The 22,779-nt window shown below is 45.2% G+C and overlaps 1 protein-coding gene across 3 annotated transcripts in view; it reads left to right on the forward strand.

The window, feature by feature from the left end:
• The window catches only part of OCLN (occludin), a 55,071-nt gene that overhangs the window by 511 nt on the left and 31,781 nt on the right, over positions 1 to 22,779 (forward strand). The window contains exons 1-4 of one of the 3 annotated variants that reach the window (XM_041767993.1): positions 42 to 115; positions 7,398 to 7,515; positions 11,211 to 11,892; positions 14,480 to 14,641. In XM_041767993.1, the coding sequence (XP_041623927.1) occupies positions 7,466 to 7,515; positions 11,211 to 11,892; positions 14,480 to 14,641 (894 nt within the window). In that variant the 5' untranslated portion in view covers positions 42 to 115; positions 7,398 to 7,465. Of the gene's footprint in view, positions 1 to 41; positions 128 to 7,397; positions 7,516 to 11,210; positions 11,893 to 14,479; positions 14,642 to 22,779 lie in introns of those variants that run through there. The other 2 variants (XM_041767994.1, XM_041767992.1) reach the window with 2 other exon arrangements.

The raw sequence follows: 22,779 nt of genomic DNA on the forward strand, positions 1-22,779 counted from the left end.
GGGGGGAGGGGGAGGGGGACGGGGCGGGGGAGGGGGCGGGGGCCGGCGAGCGCCGAAGGGCTGGCCGCATTCCTCGGCTGGCTCCCGGCTGCGTGCGGGCCGCGCTCGGCGTCAGGTGCGCCGCCAAGTGAGCTGCGGGGCGGGGACAGGGGGGCGCGGAGCGGCCGGGGTCCCCGCGCGGGCTCGAGGCTCGGGTCCCGGAGGGGGGGTGGCGCCCGGCGCGGTTTCGGTGGCGGTTTCGCCTCCGGGCTGGGACTGGCGGGAGTCGGGGGGAGTCGGGGGGAGCGGACCCGCCGAGAGCGCGGGCGGCGGAGAGGCTTCGAGGGGCGGGCGCGGGGCGCGGGGCGCGGGCACCCTTGGGCTTTGTGGGGGGCGGGCGGGCCGCGCGGTCCTCGGGTCCCGAGCGCGGGCTGCAGTCGGGGGCGCGCTCGCCGGCCGGGGCGACCCCAGCGAGCCCGCCGCACCCAGCCGCGGGGCGTCGCGGGGGAGAGGGGCGGCGGGCTCCGTCCGGGAGGCCCTGGAGCCGGGCCGGGCCGGCGGCGTCCGGTGGTGGCCGCGCCGCGAGCCCGCGTCCGTTTGAGCCTGGGGGGGCGGGGATTCGGCTCCGAGCGGGGCTGCGCTTCGAGGGAAGCTGTTCGCGCCGGGCCCGGGAGCCGAGAGCCCGCCGGCGGGGCGCGCACCTGCCCGCGGCTGCGACCCCTGCGGCCCCGCCGCGCACCTGCCTCGGGGCGGCCCGGCTGGCCGTGCACCTGCCCGGGGCCGCGCACCTGCCTCGGGGCGGCCCGGCTGGCCGTGCACCTGCCCGGGGCCGCGCACCTGCCTCGGGGCGGCCCGGCTGGCCGTGCACCTGCCCGGGGCCGCGCACCTGCCTCGGGGCGGCCCGGCTGGTCATGCACCTGCGCGGGGCTGCGACCCCTGCGGCCCCGCCGCGCACCTGCCTCGGGACGGCCCGGCTGGCGTGCACCTGCCCGGGGCCGCGACCCCCTGCGACCCCGCCGCGCCGTCGCCTGCGCTCCCGGCCCCCCGCGCCCTGCAGAGCCCCGAGCCCCCGAGCCCGAGAGGCCGCGGCGTCCGCGGGGGGCCGCCCACCTGGCCGAGCAGCCGCCGAGCCGGGGCGGGGAAGGGGCGGCCTTCCAGGGCCGCGGTGGCCCTCAGGCACAATAGGCGTATTATTGGGATCCCTGGAAAAGAGGAACCTTCCCGTTAAGGCACTTGGGGCGATTGTTGCTGTGATTGAAAGTAGTCCTTTCAAGGACAGGTCGATTTCTCAAGCCCCCCCCCCCCCCACTTTATTTCGTTTGCACGGTACGAATGAAGAATGAATCGTGTGTTTTGTCTTCCTGTTGATTTAAGGTAGACCTTGCAAATGGCACGACCATAGGAAGAGCGTCTGCCCCAAGCAGCACCTGCGTGGGGGCCTTGGCATTGATTTACTAGGTGCTGCCCTGGTGAGATGATGGAGGGGAGGCTGGCAGGGGAGCGCCGGGCAGTCCTCCTCAGAGCCAGGTCCAGTCCTAAAAGACGCTTGTCCTCTGTATCCTTTCATGATCCAATTCTGAAAGGTAGATCTTACTAGAACTCCAGTTTACAGGTAAAACACCGGCAGGGGAAATACTACAAATGGTGTGGCTTGAAAATTGCTTCAGCTCCTCAGGGAGGCTCTCCTAGGAAAGAAGCAGCCCTTGAAATTCCGCACCAGAGCAACTTGGGACTTTTCTAGAACTCTACCTTTGACTAGTCCCTGCGCTCTCATAAAATACTTCCACGTCTCGTTTGAGGTGATGGTAAACGTCCTGTTTTCTCTTAAAGATCATGTTGGGATTACTGCCCTTTCAAAATTACAAGAGATTGCTCTTGACCACACAAATTAACTGATAGAAAATCTTTGACCTGCCCAGAAGGGAAGTTTTCTTCAATTGCATTTTAAGGCTTACTTGATTAGAGTCCCGTGCAGGCTTTTTTCATCCAGGTTATTATTTATGGGAATACTGGGGTAAAAAGACTTGTAGAGTTTTGTTACAGCTTTTGTTTTAGCCTGGAGGCTAACCCCATGCTTCCTAATCTTGACTATGGTATGAATCACCTGGGGGTTTTATTAACACAGATTCTGATTCATGGGTCAGATGTGGGGCCTGGAATCCTGCTTTTCAACAATCTAACGAGTGATGTCCATATGGTTGTGTGTTTGACTCTTTCTCTCCTTGAGATTCTAAGCACTTAACTAATCTGGTTGACCGTACAGGATTGTATTTAGCGAGCACAGGATTGTATTTAGCGAGCGCTAGCGTTGTGAAGAACCTAAAGACCTAAAGCTGTTTAGAAATCCCATCTGGAGAGTGTGGGCTCTTCGTTTTATAAATCAAATGTTGGTTGATCGTCACTTTGTGCCAGGGATTTTAGTGACCAGGTGGAAGAGTAATGATCAAGACAGACATCCAGATGCTTGGTTTTTGTTTTTTTTTTTTTAATATTTATTTATTCATGAGAGATGCACAGAGAGAGAGAGAGGGGCAGAGACACAGGCAGAGGGAGAAGCAGGCTCCATGCAGGGAGCCCGACGTGGGACTCGATCCCGGGACCCTGGGGTGACGCCCTGAGCCGAAGGCAGGCGCTCAACTGATGAGCCACTCAGGCGTCCCGACATCTAGGTGCTTGTAAAGCTGTTATTCCAGTTGGGGTGGAGATGGTGGCCGTTTAAAAAATTTAAAAAAGAGAGAGAGAAGGAAAAAATAATAATAATTAGGAGGGAATTTGCTCTGAAAATACAGTGGGTTTGGTGGGTGGAGTGGGTGACCGGGAGGGCACCTCTGAGTAGGGGGTATTTAAGAAAAGAGCTAAACAGCAGGTGCCTGCCCATTTGTAGATAGGGAATGTCAAGATCAAGGCCCTTCTGGGATAGATGCCTTTAATCAGGTAGCGATGCTGAAAATATATGGTGTGCTTAAAAATCATCTGGAGAGTTTATTTAAAATGCAGTTTCCCCATACAGAGCTTATCTATTGCAAAAGCTGCCTAATCTAAAAATTTTAGATAGTTTGCTAATTAGGTGCCAAAATATAAATAGAATCATTTAATACTAGGCACAACTTTAAAAACTTCTTTTCTTTTTCTTTTTTTTTTTTTTTAAGATTTTATTTATTTATTCATGAGACACAGAGAGAGGCAGAGACACACACAGGCAGAGGGAGAAGCAGGCTCCCTGTGGGGAGCCCGATGCAGGACTCGATCCCAGGACCCCGAGATCACGACCTGAGCTGAAGGCAGATGCTCGACCCCTGAGCCACCCAGGTGCCCCTAAAAACTTCTCAAAGGCAAATTATTGCTGTGTGTAATTGAAAAGAAATAGGCTCTCCCTAAATATGATAAAGTTTTATCTTTTATTTAGTTGATTTAAATAAGTATTCAGGGGCATAGCATTTTCAGGCTTTTGTCTTAGATTTCTTCTAGGACTGCTTTGGCCAGTAAACATTTTCAAGAGAACTTTTTTTTTTTTTTTTAATATTTTAACATTAATCTACTTTACATGTTTACTAAGAGCCTCCTGTATCCCTTAAGCTCCTCTTAGTCAGCTGTTTGACTTATGTCCCTGTCATGGTACAGGTTCTGTGACAATGGCCATTGAGCCCCTTAGGCCAGGTCCTGTATCCTTTTCATTCATTTCATTTTATCTTCCATTCAACATACATTTATTGAGCAAGTAATGTTAATATTGTCCTACTGGAGATTGGATAAGTCTGTTCTTGGTCTTTTTTTTTTTTTTCCACCTTTGGCTGTGACTGTAAAGCACAGTCCCAGACTGCCTTGAAGGAGACATCAGAGTTCCTTCATGCAGCACAGTCTCTCCAGACTATCAAACAACTTGAACTTTGCATACATGGCCTGAGATCAAATTGTTACTTGTTATTTTTAAAGGGTGTGTGGAGTCAGGGTAAGGGAGAGGCTTCCTAACATTGACGTGAAATCTGATCCCGAGTATCTTTTCTTCAAAGAAAGGTTTGTAGGACTACAAAGACAGCTCTGCAGATACTTGAAGGCTGCTGTAGTGGTCCTTCTAATGTTGATTTGTCCGGGCCAAACATTTCCTGTTTTTTCAGTCATTTGTCTTAACACATGGTTTTTCTGGTTCTTGGTCAGTCAGTCAGTCACCCCCTGGAGAGGCACCTAGTTGGAACATGATGTACAGATCTCATGGTGATGCAGAAGGTTTGTTTTTTCTAGATTGAAGCTCTGTATGTGAATACTGCCAAAGTTTGGGGTAGCTTGTTAACTTTGTTGGAATTCTTACAAAGAAATGCACTTTTAGGGATCCCTGGGTGGCACAGCGGTTTGGTGCCTGCCTTTGGCCCAGGGTGCGATCCTGGAGACCCGGGATCGAATCCCACGTTGGGCTCCTGGTGCATGGAGCCTGCTTCTCCCTCTGCCTATGTCTCTGCTTCTCTCTCTCTCTCTCTCTCTCTCTCTCTCTGTGACTATCATAAATAAATTAAAAAATTAAAAATAATAATAAATAAATAAATAAAAAACTAAAAAAAAGAAATGAACTTTTAAAAAATGAGTCTATGTTTGTAAAAGGATTTATTGGTGTCACCAGTATTTGAAAACATATACAATGTACCTAAGTGCCTAAACACTGAAAAATGTCTCACTTTGAAGATAACCACCTTGCTGTGAATATTTTTGCTCATCTTCCTTAATATATCATCTTTTTAAATTATTCCAGCCTGGAGGTCAGGCTTATCCCCTGCGCTTGGGGATAGGAGAGTAGTGAGGTTCAAGGAAGAGAAGTAGAATTTGTCCCCACATATTGTGAGCTTTTAAAACCACTAGGTTGGGATGCCTGAGTGGCTCAGTGGTTTAGCGTCTGCCTTTGGCCCCGGGGTGTGATCCTGGAGTCCCTGGATCGACTCCCACATTGGGGTCTCCGCAGGGAGCCTGCTTCTCCCTGTGCCTGTGTCTCTGTCTCTCATGAATAAATAAATAAAATATTAAAAAAAAAATAAAACCACTAGGTTTATTTTAGCTCATCGTTCCAGCCCTGCAGAGGATGTGATGTGCTTACAGCCGGTGGGTTAGTTATCCTTTCCAGTGTTTTGTCACCTGCAGATCTGGGTATGCCTTGTCTGTGGTCACCAAAACGACCTCCCTCTAGGTGGACATAAGTGGTCTGTTCTCTTGCCCTATTTCGATTCCACTCTTCAGTCCCAGAGGCGTTGGCCTGACCACGCCGTCTGTGCACAGGGATGCACGGAAGATTCTCAGGCTTCATCTACCAGTTTGTTAATCTAGGAAAAGGACAGGAAGCCGATATGGCGTGACCTGTTCTTGATAAACTTCCTAAAGTTATTTGCTTCACGATATAAAATCTCTAGTGTTAGAAGAGATATGATGACTAACCTCTGAATCCAGGAAATAGCAGTTTGGAAAGTGATTTTGGTGTCTGAATTTTTGACAAAATTTGAACTTCATCCTTAGTCTGGATTAGTTTAGAATTTCCAAGAACCACCATGGAGGGGCGCAGGGCAGGCTCCGTCAGTAGAGTCTGTGACTCTTTTTTTTTTTTTTTTTTTTGAGTCTGTGACTCTTGATCTCAGGGTGGTGAGTTTGAGCTCCACGTTGGGCATAGAGATTACTTAAACAACTATCACGGGGGCACCTGGGTGACTCGGTGGTTGAGCGTCTGCCTTCAGCTCAGGGCGTGATCCCAGGGTCCTGGGATCGAGTCCCACATTGGGCTCCCTGCGTGGAGCCTGCTTCTCCCTCTGCCTGTGTTTCTGCCTCTCAGTGTGTGTGTCTCATGAATAAATAAATAAAATCTTAAAAAAAACAAACAAACCACAAAACCTACCATGGAGCCTGGAATTTTTGGCATAGTCTTGAATGAGTGAGCCCTCGCTACAGGACTCAGATTCCTCTAAGGTCAGTTTGTCAGTATTTGACATTCAGCTTCAGAACTGAAGTTGTACATTTAATATGATTAAATTCAGTTTTTCTTTTTAAAGATTTATTTATTAGTGTCCGTGCGCCCCTGTGCTCCTGAGTCGAGGCGGGGGGGGGGCCAGAGGGAAAGTGAGAGAGAGTCTCAAGCGGACCCTGTGCCGAGGACAGAGGCTGACCAGGGACTTGATCTCCTGACCCTGAGATCACAACCTGAGCTGTGGAAGTCCAGTCAGTTGCTTAACCAACTGAGCCACCCCAATGCCCCTAATAGTGTTTAAATTCAGTGTTGGTTTTTTTTTTAATGTTCTTTTTCTGAACATCGTGTTGGAAGCCAGTCTGGACTTTTGCTGAACACTGTAATGTGCTAATGGCCAGAGTTGCCCATTTGTGTGTGCATCTGGGTGCTAGTTACACCCAGATCTTGGTGTCCCTAACATTCATAGATTCCCATCCTTGAAGTTTTACCTAATTACATTTGGGCAGTATTGTATCCTGAGAAATTTGGAATTGACTGTCCTTACGGATGTGAAGGATAGTTGCCATTGATTCTAAAGAACACAATTTAGAGAGTTTGAATTCCCTTACTTTTCCTAACAGAATACCTTATTTGCATGTACCTTATTTGAGAAGGAAAAAATATCCTACTGTTTAATATGCTCAGACTGTAGGTCTTGCTCAAGTGACCCTCCTTGCCCTCCACCCCAGCTTCCTTCTCTTTTGCTTTAAGTCTTGGTCCTTCTCTGCTTATCTCTGTTCTGTACTTGATCACATAGTCAGCCCTAATAACTAAATAACTGCCTGTTATAGTTGTTTCTTCTTTGTGTGTGACCTTTCAAAGTACTTCTGCTGGTCCCCATGGTATAGTGTAGGCGCTTATAAGGACTTGTTGATGGGGATGCCTGGGTGGTTCACTGGGTTGTTTAAGCACCCGACTCTTGATTTTGGCTCCGGTCATAATCTCAGTCATGATGTCAGGCTCTGTAGGGAGTATGCTTGAAATTCTTTCTCCCTCTGCCTCTCCCCCTATTTGCACATGTGCTCGCTCTCAAAACAACAAAAAAGGTAAATACATGGTGTTGCCATAAGTTAAAAAAAAAACAATATATTTTAAGAAATATCTTTTATATTTCTTGTCCTTTGAAGGAATAGTTTGGAAAAATACCATTTTTTAAAATGCATGCTGTAAAAACTTAATGAAATTTTTATTACTACAACTTAGTAATTAAAGTCAGTATTTGTATGCCAGTGGCGTGTGAAGCATGGTGCTTGGTGCTGTGAGGACCACCAGGCTGGATGGTTCGTATGTACAGTGATTTCCTGTACTCAAGGAATTGATGGTCCCATTTGCAAGATGGCAGTGAGAAGGACAAGAGGAATAATCAGGAGAAGTTAGTTGAGATATGGATCGGCAGGGAAACTGAGCTCAGTAATAACGCTGTTCCCCTACTTCCATTGCTTAGGTTGGCTTATTTTGGGGAGCTTTGGGATCCTGCTCGTCCTGAAGATCGGGTGATCATTGACATCAGCCATGTCATCGAGGCCTTTTGAGAGTCCACCTCCATATAGACCTGATGAATTGTAAGTAATTCTTTAGTTTTTGTTGTTGTTATGAAGTCTGTCATATGTAAAAACAATATGTATAGTTGAAACATTCATCTGTTAAGTGTTTGCTGTATCGGGACACCTGGGTGACTCAGTGATTGAGCATCTGCCTTCAGCTCAGGGCGTGATCCCGGGGTCCTGGGATCGAGTCCCGCATCGGGCTCCCCACAGGGTGCCTGCTTCTCCCTCTGCCTGTGTCTCTGCCTCTCTCTCTCTGTCTCTCATGAATAAATAAATAAAATCTTTAAAAAAATGTTTGCTATATTAATAACGTGTGTTTGTAAATTTAGATTGAAGCATAGGGCATGAAGTGGAAGTGCGTTTCCCTCTGAAGCTTAATGCCAGGATGCCACTGTTTGTCTGCAGAGGCGACTCTTGTCGCCTGTTGCAGTTGTTTGCTTCTGTATAGCTTAGGCTTAAACTCGTGTGTATATTTATTCCTTTTTTTTGTTTTTGTCACAAACGATATGAAGCTTCTGTATTAATGCTTTGTTTAGGTGACTGATCCTGAAATTCACTCATTGTACTTTTATTGACATCCAGTTCACACACCACCCGATTCACCCATTTGGAGCAGACAGCTCAGTGGTGTTAGTGTATATGCAGAGTTATACGACCATTACCACGTCAATTTTAGAACATTTTCATCACCCCCTTTCCAAAGGAACCCCTGTGGACTAGCACTGACTCCTTGTCCCATTGGTCACCATCACCACCCCAACCCTGCCCCAAGTACTGGGCCATCACCGATCTACTTTCTGTGTCTAGATTTGTCTGTTTTGGACATTTCTTCTGAATGTGATCATGCAATATGTAGTCCTCTGGGGCTGATTCTTTTACTTGGCCTAATATTTTCCACATTGTCAGTTTTAAGAGTGATTCCTGCCATTATACAAAGCAAGAAGCAACCCTGAGGGTTCTTGGTGTCCCTAGTCATTTGGAAATTTAACAGTGAAAAATTTGAAATGGGTTATCACACGTTGATGGGGATTTTTTTCATTCAAGTAGTGTGTAGCCTCCACTCTTTGATGGCTGTCATGGGAGTTATGCGTCTGTTACGCTGCCTCCTAACACCTGAGCATGGTAGGGACCCAGTTTGTGACGGTGTGGTCTCGAAGTCATGTTAGAGAACGTAGTAATCGGGCAGTGCTCTGTGAACCCCAGACTCCTTTTGTGTTATTTTTGTAAACACCGGTGAAATACAACACACACATCAAAAAGAGCACAGAATGTGTGTATGAAATGATGAATAAAGACAAAGCAAAATCATCAGTTGAGAAATAGGACATCTCCAAGTCATTCCGTGTGTCCCCTCCTTTCCCTGGAAACCACCGTTGTGACGAATGGCCAGCACTTTTCTCTCTTTTTTTTAACCGTTTTATATATACTAAACAGTACATTTCAGTTTTACTTGTTATTAAACGTTTTTTCTTTTTGCCTTAGAGGAGTGCTACAGAAATAAAATGTGAGGGGCACCTGGTGTCTCAGTCAGTGAAACATCTGCTTTTGGCTCAGGTCATGATCCCAGGGTCCTAGGATGGAGCTCCATGTCGGGCTCCCTGCTTGTGCACTCACTGTCTTTCTCAAATAAGTACATAAAAATTGAGAAATAAGAAAACATGAACCATATGTATAGTTTTGGTCTAACTATATTAAAAACACATTCTAATAATAGTTTTACTATTTATATAATATGTAATTGTAATACTTAATATTTAACATAATATATACAGAATATCATTTCAATGTGTGATATGAACACTGACTGAGATAGTTTGCATTCCTTTTTTTAATAGTTGGTTTTTTTTTTTTAAGATTTTATTTATTTATTCATGAGAGACACAGAGACACAGGCAGAGGGAGAAGCAGGCTCCCTGCGGGGAGCCCGATGCGGGACTCAATCCCAGGACTCCAGGATCACAACCTGAGCCAAAGGCAGATGCTCAACTGCTGAGCCACCCAGGCGTTCCTGTTATGGAGATCCTAAATGATAGAATCATTTTTTAGAAATGATATAACCATTGTGGAGAACATTTCCATATTGTCTCATTGAGCTCAAGGTAAAAAAAAAAAAAAAAGAAATTGACTCAAAAATTCTTCTGTATACATAGCTTAGGAAAATAAGTGCTGTGTGTATGAGGACACGCATTCAAGGATTTTCAGAGCTGCGTTGTTCGTGACAGCTCCAGATGAAGACATCCCAAATATCCAAGTAGAATGCGTTACCGGATTTTCATACGTGCCATCTTCAAAGACTAGCTTATCAGTGTTCCTGCCAGTTTCTCCATTTCCTTGAGTTCTGTGGTTGGCAGCCCCCGGTAGTAAGATGTCTTGCTTTTGAAAGAGAGAGAAGTGACCCCAGGAAATAATGCAAAAACCAAAGGGGGTGAGGTGAGGTTAGGAATTGAATTTTGTTCCACCAGGACCCACATTTCTTAGATTCAGTGTGTCACACATCAATGTGATGTTTATGGTTAAGTCACCAGAGTTGGAAAGGTATTTTTTTTTTTTATAAAGATCCAGTTAGGCATTGCCCTGATGAGCCCTCATTGAATATTTGATTTACTTTGTAGCTCTTAACTCACTAGAGATCTCGTAGTGACTTGTTTAATGTCTTATTGCCTCGCACCTGTGAGGGGCCTGGGTGAGACCCTCCTATTGATTGTTGTGTCCTCGGTGCTTAGTGCACACATTAGCCTGGTGGTTCCAACCAATAGCTGTCACGTGGATGAATGAACGAATGTGCTTTCTTGGGTAGGAGACTGAGGCTGCCAGGAATTGGACATGACCCTGGGCGGGCCACTGCAGTTGTCGTATCTGAAGGCACCGGTCTCAAGTCACACAAGCAGAAGGGTTGACATCATTGTTCTAAACTGCTTGGATCCCCTTCCCAAGGATTACAATTTAACTGGTGTGGAGTGCTCCCCCTGGGGATTTTACACATTTCTCAGGTGATTCGAATTTGTAGAAAATTCTAGAACCTTTACTCCATAGACATTAGAGTGGTCCTTGTCCATGTCTGGTCTCTCAGACTCGCAGCAGCAGCAGCAGCCTCTAGAAACTTGTCCTACTCCAGACCTGCAGAATCAGCGACTTGGGGTAAGGGACCCACAATCTGTATTTTAGCAAGTCCTCCTGGTGATTCTGACACACAGAAACCTTTCCTGTTGAGTGAGTGTCTCCGTAGCTTCAGGGAGCCATAACAGAGGACTGCAGACTGGGTAGCGGGTAAACATGAGTTTATTTCTTACACTTGAGGCTGGAAGTCCAAGAACAGATGCCTGCGTGGTAGGTTCTAGCGCAGGCTCTCTTCTGGATTGCAGACTGCCAACTTGGTGTTGTACCCTCACGTGGTGGAAGGGCCAGGACAGCTCTCTGGGGTCTCCTTTGGGAAGGCACTGTTCCCATTCGTGGGGGCTGAAGCTCATAACCTCGTCAGGCCCTGCTTCCTGACACCATCACATTGTGGCTTAGGGGGTCGACATCTGAATATGGGGGGACATAAAGTGTCCCATTGCAGTGGGGTGGTCTTAACAGTTGTTGGGTTTTTGGTTTGTTTTTTTTGTGTGTGTGTGCCAGTGGATGGTTTAAATTATTCTGCCTGTGTTATATGTGTTTTCTGCTTACTTCAAAACAGTACTGACAGGAAAGTGTTTTCATGTGCATTTCAGCAAACCCAATCATTATGCACCGAGCAATGATGTGTACGGTGGGGACATGCACGTCCGACCCATGCTTTCTCAGCCGGCGTATTCTTTCTACCCAGAAGATGAAATTCTTCACTTCTACAAATGGACCTCTCCTCCAGGAGTAATTCGGATTCTGTCCATGCTTGTCATTGTGATGTGCATCGCCATATTTGCCTGTGTCGCATCCACACTCGCCTGGGATAGAGGCTATGGAACTGGCTTAATGGGTGGTAGCATAGGCTACCCTTACGGAAGTGGCTTCGGGAGCTACGGGACTGGCTACGGCTACGGGTTCGGCTACGGCTACGGCTACGGCTACGGCGGCTACACGGATCCCAGAGCAGCAAAGGGCTTCCTCCTGGCCATGGTGGCCTTTTGTTTTATCGCTGCATTGGTGATATTTGTTACCAGCGTTATAAGGTCTGACATATCCAGAACCAGAAGGTACTACTTGACTGTAATAATACTGAGTGCCTTCCTGGGCGTCATGATGTTCATTGCTACAATTGTCTATATAATGGGAGTCAATCCAACTGCCCAGGCTTCTGGGTCTTTATACAGTTCACAGATATATGCCATGTGCAACCAGTTCTATGCATCTACAGCTACCGGACTCTACATGGATCAGTATTTGTATCACTACTGTGTGGTGGATCCCCAAGAGGTATGGGTGTCTTTGGTTCCCTGCTCCTGCTTTGGGTACAGGCTCTCAGGATGCTTAACAGAATCCCTTTGGGAACTTTTTAAAAAGGAGTGATGATAAGACCTCACTTGTATTTAAATCAGAATCTGGAGAGAGGCTGCGTGTCATTATGAAGGTAGTATTAACATGTCCTATAACTCATCCACTTGAAATTTGGTTCAGAAATTTTAGTATGTTCAGAGTTGGGCAGCCATCACCCACAGTTGGCTTTAGAACATTTTCACTATCCTCAAAAGAAACCTCGTACTTGTTAGCAGTAACTTCTCATTTTTCTCTAACTCTTCCCAGATCTAGGCAACCACTAATCCTATTCTAGATTGGCTTATTCTGGATATTTCATATGTACAGAATCACACAGGATGTGGTCTTTTATGATTGGCTTCTTCCTTTTTTTTTTTTTAAGATTTTTATTTATTTCTTCATGAGAGTCACACACAGAGAGAGAGGCAGAGACACAGGCAGAGGGAGAAGCAGGCTCCATGCAGGGACCTGATGCGGGACTCGATCCTGGGACCCTGGGATCACGAGCTAACCTGAAGGCAGATGCTCAACTGCTGAGCCACCCAGGCGCCCCTCTTTTTTTTTTTCCTTAAGTTTTATTTAACCTCTGCACTCATTGAGGGCTTTGAGCTCACAACCCCAAGATCAAGAGTCACACCTCCCCGTGACCAAGCCATCCAGGCTGCCTCCGTGATTGGTTTCTTTCATTTCACACTTGTGTTTTCAGGGATCATGCATGTTTTGGCACGTTGTATCAATTCCTTTTTATAGCTGAATACTATGCCATTATGGCTGCACCATAGTTTATTTATCCTTTCATCAGTTGATGGACGTTCGGGCTACGTCCATATTAACTATTATGAATAACGCTCCGAACATTTGTATACAAGCTCTTGTGCAAACCCATATTTTAATTTCTCTTGAGGATATTCCTAGGGTAGAATTGCTGGGTCTTATGGTGTCTGTGTTTAAGCTCTTGAGGAACTGCCAAACCATTTTCCAAACTGGTTGGTCTATTTGGTTCTCTCCATGCTGATTAGTTAGTTAAGTTGCTAATATTTTCCTGATGGATTTCTAGTCTTTTTTCCTCCTGTTTTTTTTTTTTTTTTCCCCTCTCCTTCTACTGACTCAGGAATTCCTACTCTTTTACCTGAATGAGTCATTTTTTTTGGGGGGGGGGGGTTTAGATCATCTCCAGTAATTATCATTTATTTTGAAGGCTGAAATGTTTTCCCTCCAAAAGCCACGTAGGCTTTTCAGAATGTCCGTATTGACATTCAAATCTTATCTCTGGTGGATAGGGCTGAGGGTTGGTACTCCTGTGTCACCACACCCCCTTCTCTCTTAGTCCTCTGAATGCCCCAAAACCTGTGTTCGCTGAAAAAGGGTACCACTCGTAGACAGCTGCACAGAGACCCACCTGGTGCTGTTAGCAGAATCTAGGCCAGGATCCTGGTGTCGGGCTCAATTTTAAGTGTCTCTAGGCCAGTGGACCACTTCACATACTTAGCAGACCTCCTTGTCAGGAGGAGGGTTTTCTTGTCACAGGGCCCTTCCTTGTATGCACACAGAAGCCTCCTACAACAGAAACCACCTGCCAGACCAAATGAATCATTCATCCATTTTCTCTCGTTCATAGTGTGGTTAGGTCATGTCTGCATAATTTATGGTAAGGCACATCCTCTGTCAACTGGCACCCCATAAACGTGGTCATGTACTTAAAGCTACTTCTGAGACTAACATTTTCCAATCCCTTTAGAAGGATACCGATTATTGAGTTAATTTACTGGCCATTTTCATCTGTTTATGAACATAAGGCCACTTGGTGCTCCAGCGCTGAAACTGGATTTCTATAACTTAAGATGGATTAGGGCGGCGGGGGGTGCTCAGTCCCGTTCACCGTCTGCCTTTGACTCAGGTCGTGATCCTGGGCTCCTGGGATCGAGCCCCACTCAGGTTCCCTCCTCAGCGTGGAGCCTGCTTCTTCCTCTCCCTCTGCTACTCCTGCTGCTTGTGTGCTCTCTCTCTCTCTCTCTCTCTCTCTCTCTGTCAAATAAATAAAATCTTTAAAAAATATTTTTATATAAAATTATTTATATTTTAAATATAAAAATATATATTTTTAAAGATTTTATTTATTTATTCATGAAAGACAGAGAGAGAGGCAGAGACACAGGCAGAGAGAAGCAGGCTCCATTCAGGGAGCCCGATGTGGGACTCGATCCCAGGACTCTAGGATCACGCCCTGGGCTGAAGGCAGCGCTAAACCGCTAAGCCACCCAGGCTGCCCAAAATCTTAAAAAATAAAATTTAATGAAGATAATACCTAACTGTAAGCCTGTTCTGAGTATTGAGTCAAGTTGTGTATGTGTTGCTAGCCTCAGCCCAACTGTTGTGGGCTACCTTGTATATTTCTAAACTGTAACTCTATCAGTTGTGTAGCGCTTGAACTGCAGATAGGTTTTTAGGTTTTTATTGAGGGTGGATTAGGATAAAGTAAACAATTAGAATCTAACTAACTGTGTCAATATCCTTAATCTCTTTTTAGGCAATTGCCATTGTCCTGGGGTTCATGGTGATTGTGGCTTTTGCTTTAATAATTTTCTTTGCTGTGAAAACTCGAAGAAAGATGGACCGGTATGACAAGTCGAATATATTGTGGGACAAAGAACATGTTTATGATGAACAACCCCCCAATGTTGAAGAGTGGGTAAGTGTTTAAAAAAAAAAAAAAAGAAAAGAAAGAAAGAAAAAAAAAGAGCAAATGTCCCATCTTTTATTAAACCCCCTCCCCCACGTTTCTCCCTCTAAACCTGACTTTTAGTGCTTTGTGAAACTATGTTCTTGGAATTATTGTTTGTATACATTGCAAAAATTGTGGACTCATGTTTTACTCAGAACTTGAGGTGGGATGATAAGTGGAAATTGTTTTACTGCAAGGTGAAATCAGATTTTTTTTTTTATATATTTTATTTATTTTAGGGGGAGGGTAGTGTGTGCGAAAGCAGCGATTGGAGTAGAAGGGGAGAGTCTTAAGCAGTCTCCATACTGAGCCCCTCAAGGTGCTCCATCTCATGACCTTGAGATTATGAGGTCAGTCAAATCGAGTCGGGATGCTTAGCCAACTAAGCCTCCCAGGTGTCCCGGAGATCTCTATTTTTAGGAAGTATGCCTCCGCACTGAAAAGAAGTGGCTTCTAAAGGAATCACACGGAAAGAACGTGGTCTTGGCAAAATGAAACAACTCCTCCCCTTCCCCTTTTATTTCCCTGGTTATCATTTTGGAGAACACTTGCTCAGGGTGCTCGCTGTCTTGAGTTAAGAGGGGTGTTTCTGGAGTGGTAGCAGGTGGCATACGTCTCAAGTTTTTACACAGACGACAGCCTGACAAGTCACAGTGACTAATTCTACGTGGATACTTACAGCAGACAGAGATTAGAGCAGTTCCCTTTTTTGCATAGACCGTGCTGTTATTTCTACCAGTATGTGTAGATGTGATTTGCAGAAAGTTTAGCGAGCCCCTCCCTCCAAAAAGAGCTTGGAAATTAGCTATTTAGCATGGAAATAGCACATGCGGATACCTCATGAGTCTTTAGAGATGTCTGGAATGAGACTTTATTTCTTAGGAAACTTGTTAGCAAGCAGTTGGAAGCATCCTCAGGAACTACCATCAGAGGTTTCTTTGCACAGACTGTCACGGAGGTTGGTGGGGAATCCTGGCCGCAGCTTCCAGGGGAGGTTTGTTCTGGCCAGTGGGAGTGGAGCAAAGAGGGCCAAGTGGGGGGGCCCTGCTGGTCAAGTTAGGGTTAAAGACGCTGCTTATCTGGAAGCTTCCGTTAGCTCTGGCATTCTGTATGTCTGATTTTAAGAAATCTAGAACTGCAGATGAGATTTTCTTGTTAAGGAGCCAAAACAAAAACAGTCTTTGGAAAATCAGGTGTGGTGTGTATAGGCTGCTTAGAGGGTCTTAGAGGGTGGGGTCTGGTTCCTGACCTTGCATGAGGCCTGCCTGGGGTGTTTTGTTTTGTTTTTGTTTTTTGTTTTTTTTTGTTTTTTCCTCCTCCATTTCCTCCCCGGTAAAGCCCGAAGGTGTTAGGGAGTGTTTTCTTTCGACCTTTAGCTCCAGGCAAGGCCACCTGTAGATGGAATAGGACCGTCTATTGTGAATGGTGAAGTAAATGTTTCGCAGAGAGTTTCTGGGTGTGTCAGTTTTCACTGGCTGTTGGATTTGTTTACTTAAGGTTTCGAGAGCCTTAAAAAAAAATCCCCTAAACTAAAGAGAGACTAGTGCTGGTAAGTTTGGAGTGGTGGTGAACTTTGGCCTCTCATCTGAATTCTTTTTTACTGTCCTACGGTTTTAATCAGTTCTCAGTGCTTTTGATAATTGGGCAATAGATAGCCATAACAATTTATGGACATGATAATGATGATGAAGCAGCAAGGATTTTACTTTTATTTATTTGTTTGTTTATTTATTTATTGGATTTATTATTTTATTCTTAGTTTTATTTTTTAAGGATTTTGGTTATTTTTTATTTTATTTATTTATTTATTTTAAAGATTTTATTTATTTATTCATGAGAGAGAGGCAGAGACACAGGCAGAAGGAGAAGTAGGCTCCCTGCGGGGAGCCCAATGTGGGACTTGATCCCAGGACTCCAGGATCACGACCTGAGTGGAAGGCAGATGCTCAACCACTGAGCTCCCCAGGAGTCCCAACAGTTTTGTTTTTATTTCCCCACCCCCCTTTTTTTTTCAAGATTTTATTTATTTATTCATGAGAGACCAGAGAGAGAGGCAGAGACACAGGCAGAGGGAGAGGCAGGCTCCATGCAGGGAGCCCGACGTGGGATTCGATCCCGGTACACCAGGGTCACACCCTGAGCCGAAGGCAGATGGTCAACCGCTGAGCCACCCAGGCGTCCCAGGATGTTGTTTTAAAGTCATCTGTACACCCACTGTGGGGCTCGAACCCACAGCTGCAAGATCAAGAGTCACCTGCCCGCTGACCTAAGCCAGCCTGGCACCTCAGCCCTGGCTGGTTGCTCACGTCGTTGCACCTTCTCGTAGATTCCCCAACAGAAATGCTTAAGATGTGCTATTAGAAATAAGCTCTTTGGGATCCCTGGGTGGCGCAGCGGTTTGGCGCCTGCCTTTGGCCCAGGGTGCGATCCTGGAGACCCGGGATCAAATCCCACATCAGGCTCCTGGTGCATGGAGCCTGCTTCTCCCTCTGCCTGTGTCTCTGCCTCTCTCTCTCTCTCTGTATGACTATCATAAATAAATGAAAATTAAAAAAAAAAAAAAGAAATAAGCTCTTTGGAGGTGATTTCAGCCACAGGGTGTTTGGCTTTTCCATCCATTGTCTCCTCACCTGCCCAAGTGTGCTTTGCCGAACTCAGGACTTCCTTCTTGTTTCTTCCGTTTCTTCCGTTTACTCCCTGTGCCCTCTTGTGCCATTCTGCTCACACGCGTTTCACTCTGTTCACGTAGTGGATTTGTGTCCCCTTAGCTCCCGCGCTTCTGGGTCAGGCCGCTTCGAAGAGTGGAGAGGTAGGTAGACAGGATGGAGTGGGGCAGCAAAGCAAAGTTTATTGAACAAGAGTACAGATCTCCCAGAGAGGAAGGGGGGACCCCCCCCTCACGGGTTACCCTCAGAGCTTCTAAGTTTAGGGATTGTCATGAGCTCTTTGGTGGAACTCTGTTAAGCAGTCAGGGCTTTGGTCATATATTTGTCCACCTGTGGTTAATGTCTCTTGTGCTGATGGTTTTGGGGTTTTATTTCCTGACATCTTAGGACTTCTGTCTTAACTGCCCCTTTTCCATGAAATTGACAAATGCTTTGTGGTTCATTGTCTTATTTTAGGACGTTTTGCAGACGTCATTTCTGCAAAGGCTGCAAAAAATTGAATGCTAGTGCAATCCTGTCTAAGCCGCAGAACAGGTGTCAGCACTCTTACGTTTTAGCTGCCCTGACTCCCTATTTGCCTCCTGGGGGCGCTGGCCCTGACCGCCTCACTGTCCAACCAACTCCTAACAATAGCTGCCGAGGTGAAAACGTTTGATGCTACATCTAAAGTGCCTGGTAGGATTCGTGATTGTTCTTCCTTTTGGTTTTTAAAAATCAATATCATAAAAAATGATCTTCTCTTAGAATAATAGAAAGAGGGCAGTCCCGGTGGCCCAGCGGTTTAGCGCCACCTTCAGCCCGGGGTGTGATCCTGGAGACCCGGGATCGAGTCCCACGTTGGGCTCTCTGCATGGAGCCTGCTTCTCCCTCTGCCTGTTTCTGCCTTTCTCTCTCTCTGTGTGTCTGTCATGAATAAATAAATAAAATCTTAAAAAAAAACAATAATAGAAAGAAAACCTAGCATTGATTACTTGTACTAAGTGAGGATTAAAATGTGAATTGTAGGAGCTCCTGGGTGGCTCAGTGGGTTAAGTGTCTGCCTCTTGATTTTCTGACTTAGGTTAGGATCTCAGGGTTGTGAGATTTGAGCCTCACGTGGGGCTCCACACTGAGGGTGGAGCCTGCTTAAAATCCTCTCTCTAAAAAAGTTCTTTATCTTAAAAAAAAAAGGGGGGGAGGGATCCCTGGGTAGCTCAGTGGTTTGGTGCCTGCCTTCGGCCTGGGGCATGATCCTGGAGTCCCGGGATCGAGTCCCACGTCAGGCTCCCTGCTTCTCCCTCTGCGTGTGTCTCTGCCTCTCTTTCTCTGTCTTTCATGAATAAATAAAATCTTTAAAAATAAGTAAATAAAAATAGAAATATAAAATTTGAATTCTAATTGTAGGGAACTAAGATAAGATTTCTCTATATAGGCAATAAGATAAGATTTCTCTATATAGGCAATAACGGGATTTTTGTGTGTGTGGGGAGGAATGAGGAAGAAAAGCTTACGAGAGGAACAGTTAATTAGCTACTGAATATTAGTTTCCTTCTTCCCTATATAGTGGGGTAAGTCTAGACACGCATTATTTTATTAGATCTTGCTACTTTTCCTGGATTTTTAAAATCTTTAGAATCAGACTCTCCAGAGCAAAGGCACCTCAAAAGTTGAGCCTTAAGCGTTTTAAGCATGTTTCGGCGCTTCAGTATTAATGTGTGGGGAAAATGTGCAACTCGCTCATTTCCTGCCTCTGAATCTCAAGCACAATGGTTTTTCTGCCTTCCTAGCGAGTCTTGGGGTTGTTTTTTTTTTTTCCCCTTCCCTTTGCTGGATATCTTGTACTTTGTAAAATAAGCAGGCCCTGTTTGCACACAGTTGTGGGTGTTAACCTGGCCTTTGTAGTCAATCACTTATGTTTGTACCAGCATTGTTGTATGTTAGATGGTTGAAGTTCTTTTAATTAAATTTGCAGATGCTAATTTTTTTCTGTTATACCCTCAAAATCCAGATTTAGATGGTGCTTTTTCTGAATTAAAAAAATACATTTAGGGGCAGCCCGGGTCGTTCAGCGGTTTAGCGCTACCTTCGGCCCAGGACGTGATCCTGGAGACCCTGGATCGAGTCCCTCATCGGGCTCTCTGCATGGTGCCTGCTTCTCCCTCTGCCTGTGTCTCTGCCTTTCTGTCTGTGTGTCTCTCATGAATGAATAAATAAATAAATCTTTAAAAAATACATTTATTGGGGCGTTGGGGTGCCTCTGTTGGTTAAGCGTCTGCCTTCTGCTCAGGTCATGATCCCAGGGTCCTGGGGTGGACCCTGAATCAGCTCCCTGCTCAGCGGGGAGTTTGCTTGTTCCTCTGCCTCCCCAGCACTGGTGCACTCTCGCTCTCTTTCTCTCTCAAATCAATAAAATCTTTAAAATACATATATAAATATTTATTTATTTATTATTATTACTTTTAATTTTTTTAAATTTTTATTTATTTATGGTAGTCAGAGAGAGAGAGAGAGAGAGGCAGAGACACAGGCGGAGGGAGAAGCAGGCTCCATGCACCGGGAGCCCGATGTGGGATTCGATCCCAGGTCTCCAGGACCGCGCCCTGGGCCAAAGGCAGGCGCCAAACCGCTGCGCCACCCAGGGATCCCCTAAATATTTATTTTTTAATGTATTTTTAAATTTTATTTTGTTTGGTAACTAGATATTTTGAAAATACAGTGCAGTATAAGAACATTCTCCCACCCTGAGTTCCCATTCTGGTGTATTTTCTTTAATTCCTTCCCCCCAACCCCCACCCACCTTCTTACTCTAAATCAGAAGAAGTATGATTATGTTCCTTCTCAGTATAAAATCCTACTTTGATTTGATTCAGCATCATGTTTTAGGCTTTTAATCACATCCTTAAATACTCCTCAAACGCGTTTTGATACTATTGACTTTATTGAAGTACAACGTGACTCTGTCTGCACAGAGTAAAGTACAATAGGTACACCCAATTACAGGGCTTGGTGAATCTTTACACATACACATAACTCACCCAGATCAAGATATAGGTGATTCCCATGTCCACGGGTTCCTCCTGCCTTATCTTGGTATCTCCTGGAGGGTGGTAACCCCTCTCCTTCCTGTCATATCAGTTGTTTTTTTTTTTTTTTTAAGATTTTCTTTATTTATTCATGAGAGATGCAGAGAGGGGCGGGGGCAGAGACAGGCACAGGGAGAAACATGCTCCATGCAGGGAGCCCGACGTGGGACTCAACCCCAGGTCTCCAGCCCTGGGCTGAAGGCGGTGCTAAACTGCTGAGCCACCCGGGCTGCCCCACATCAATTGATTTTGTTTGTTCATGAACATCGTAGGATGAAATCCTATAACATGTGCTTTTGTGTCCACTTAATGTAGTATCTGTGAGATTTGTTTTTGTTGTTGCATCTGTCAGTATGATACTGTTTTAATTTTTGTATTTTTTGGCAAGGTAGAAACTTTCCTGATTATCCCCCTTTATAAAGCTTGGGGAGGGGCACCCGAGTGGTCCAGTTGGTTAAATGGCTGACTCTTGATCTCCGCTTAGGTTTTTTGTTGTTTTTTTTTTTTAAGATTTTATTTATTTATTCATGAGAGAGACACAGGGAGAGGCAGAGACATAGATAGAGGGAGAGGCACGCTCCTCTGGAGCCTGATGTGGGTGGGACTCGATCCCAGGACTCCAGGATCATGCCCTAAGCCGAAGACAGACACCCAGCCGCTGAGCCACCCAAGCGTCCCTCCGCTTAGGTCTTGATCTCAGCTTAGGTCTCGATCACAGGATTATGAATTCGAGCCCAGCATTGGGCTCCATGCTGGGCTTAGAGCCTACTTTAAAAACAAAGCAAAAGAACCAAACCAAAATGAGAAACCTGAGGTTAGAATGATCATTAAATACAAAAAAACCAAACAGGTTTTCCCAAAGAGATGAAAGACCTGTACTCTGAAATATAAAACATTGATGAAAAAAATTGAAGTTGACACAAAGAAATAGACATTCCATGCTTATGAATTGGAAGAACAAATAATGCAGAGATGTCTGTATGACCCAAAGCAGTCTACACGTCTAATGGAATCTCTATCAAAATACCAACAGCATTTTTCACAGAAGTAGAACAGATAATCCTAAAATTTGTATGAACCCACAGAAGACCCCAGAAAGCCAAAGCAATCTTGAAGAAAAAAGACACTGGAGGCGTCACAATTTCAGACTTCAAGTTATAACTACAAAACTGTCATAATCAAAACAGCATGATACTGACCCACAAAATAGACCCATAGATCAACGGAACAGACTGGAGAGAGCCCAGAAAGAAACCTATGATTATCTAGTTAATTTATCTTCAACAAAATAGGAAAGAATATGCAATGGGAAAAAGGCAATCTCTTCAGCAATTGGTGTTGGGAAAACTGGACCACTTTCTTAAACCATACATAAAACATGGTTTAAAGACCTAAATGTGAGAGTCAAAACTATAAAAATCCTAGAAGAGAACATAGGTAGTAATGTCTCTGACACCGGCTGTAGGAACATTTTTCTAGATATGTCTCCTGAGGCAAGGGAAACAAAAGCAAAAATAATTATTGGGACTATCTTAAAATAAAAAAGCTTCTATACAGTGAACAAAACAAAACTAAAAGGCAGCCTACAAAATGGGAGAAGATATTTGCAAATGACAACTGATAAAGTATCCAAAATCTATAAAGAAATTAGAACGAAAAAATCCAGTTTAAAAATGGGCAGTAGAGGTGTCTCGGTGGCTCACTTGCTTAAGCATCTGACTTTGGCTCAGGTCATGATCTCAGGGTTCAGGGATTGAGCCCTGCTTTGCGCTCAGTGTGGAGCCCGCTTCTCCCTCTGCCTCTGTCTCTGCCTATCTCTCTGCGTCTCTCATGAATAAATAAAATCTGAAAACAAAAACAAAAACCTACAATGAAATATCATCTCATACCTGTCAGAATAGCTAAAATCAAAAACACAAGGAACAGGTGTTGGTGAGGCTCTAGTGAAAAAACCCTCTTGCACTGTTGGTGGGGATGCAAACTGGTGCAACCATTGTGGGAAACAATATAGAAGTTCCTCAAAAAGTTAAAAAAAAAATACAGCTATCCTATCCAACAATTGTACTACTGCGTATTTACTTAAAAAATACAAGACCACTCACTAATTCAAAGGGATACATGCGGGCAGCCCGGGTGGCTCAGCAGTTTAGCACCGCCTTCCGTCCAGAGCGTGATCCTGGAGTCCTGGGATCAAGTCCCACGTCGGGCTCCCTGCATGGAGCCTGCTTCTCCCTCTGCCTGTGTCTCCGCCTCTCTCTCTCTCTCTCTCTCTCTCTCTCTCCCATGAATAAATAAATAAAATCTTAAAAAAAAAAAAAAAAACAAAGGGATACATGCACCTTTATGTTCATAGCAGCATTATTCACAATAGCCAAGA

The sequence above is a fragment of the Vulpes lagopus genome, chromosome 8 (genome assembly GCF_018345385.1).
Source record: "Vulpes lagopus strain Blue_001 chromosome 8, ASM1834538v1, whole genome shotgun sequence".
NCBI lineage: Eukaryota > Metazoa > Chordata > Mammalia > Carnivora > Canidae > Vulpes > Vulpes lagopus.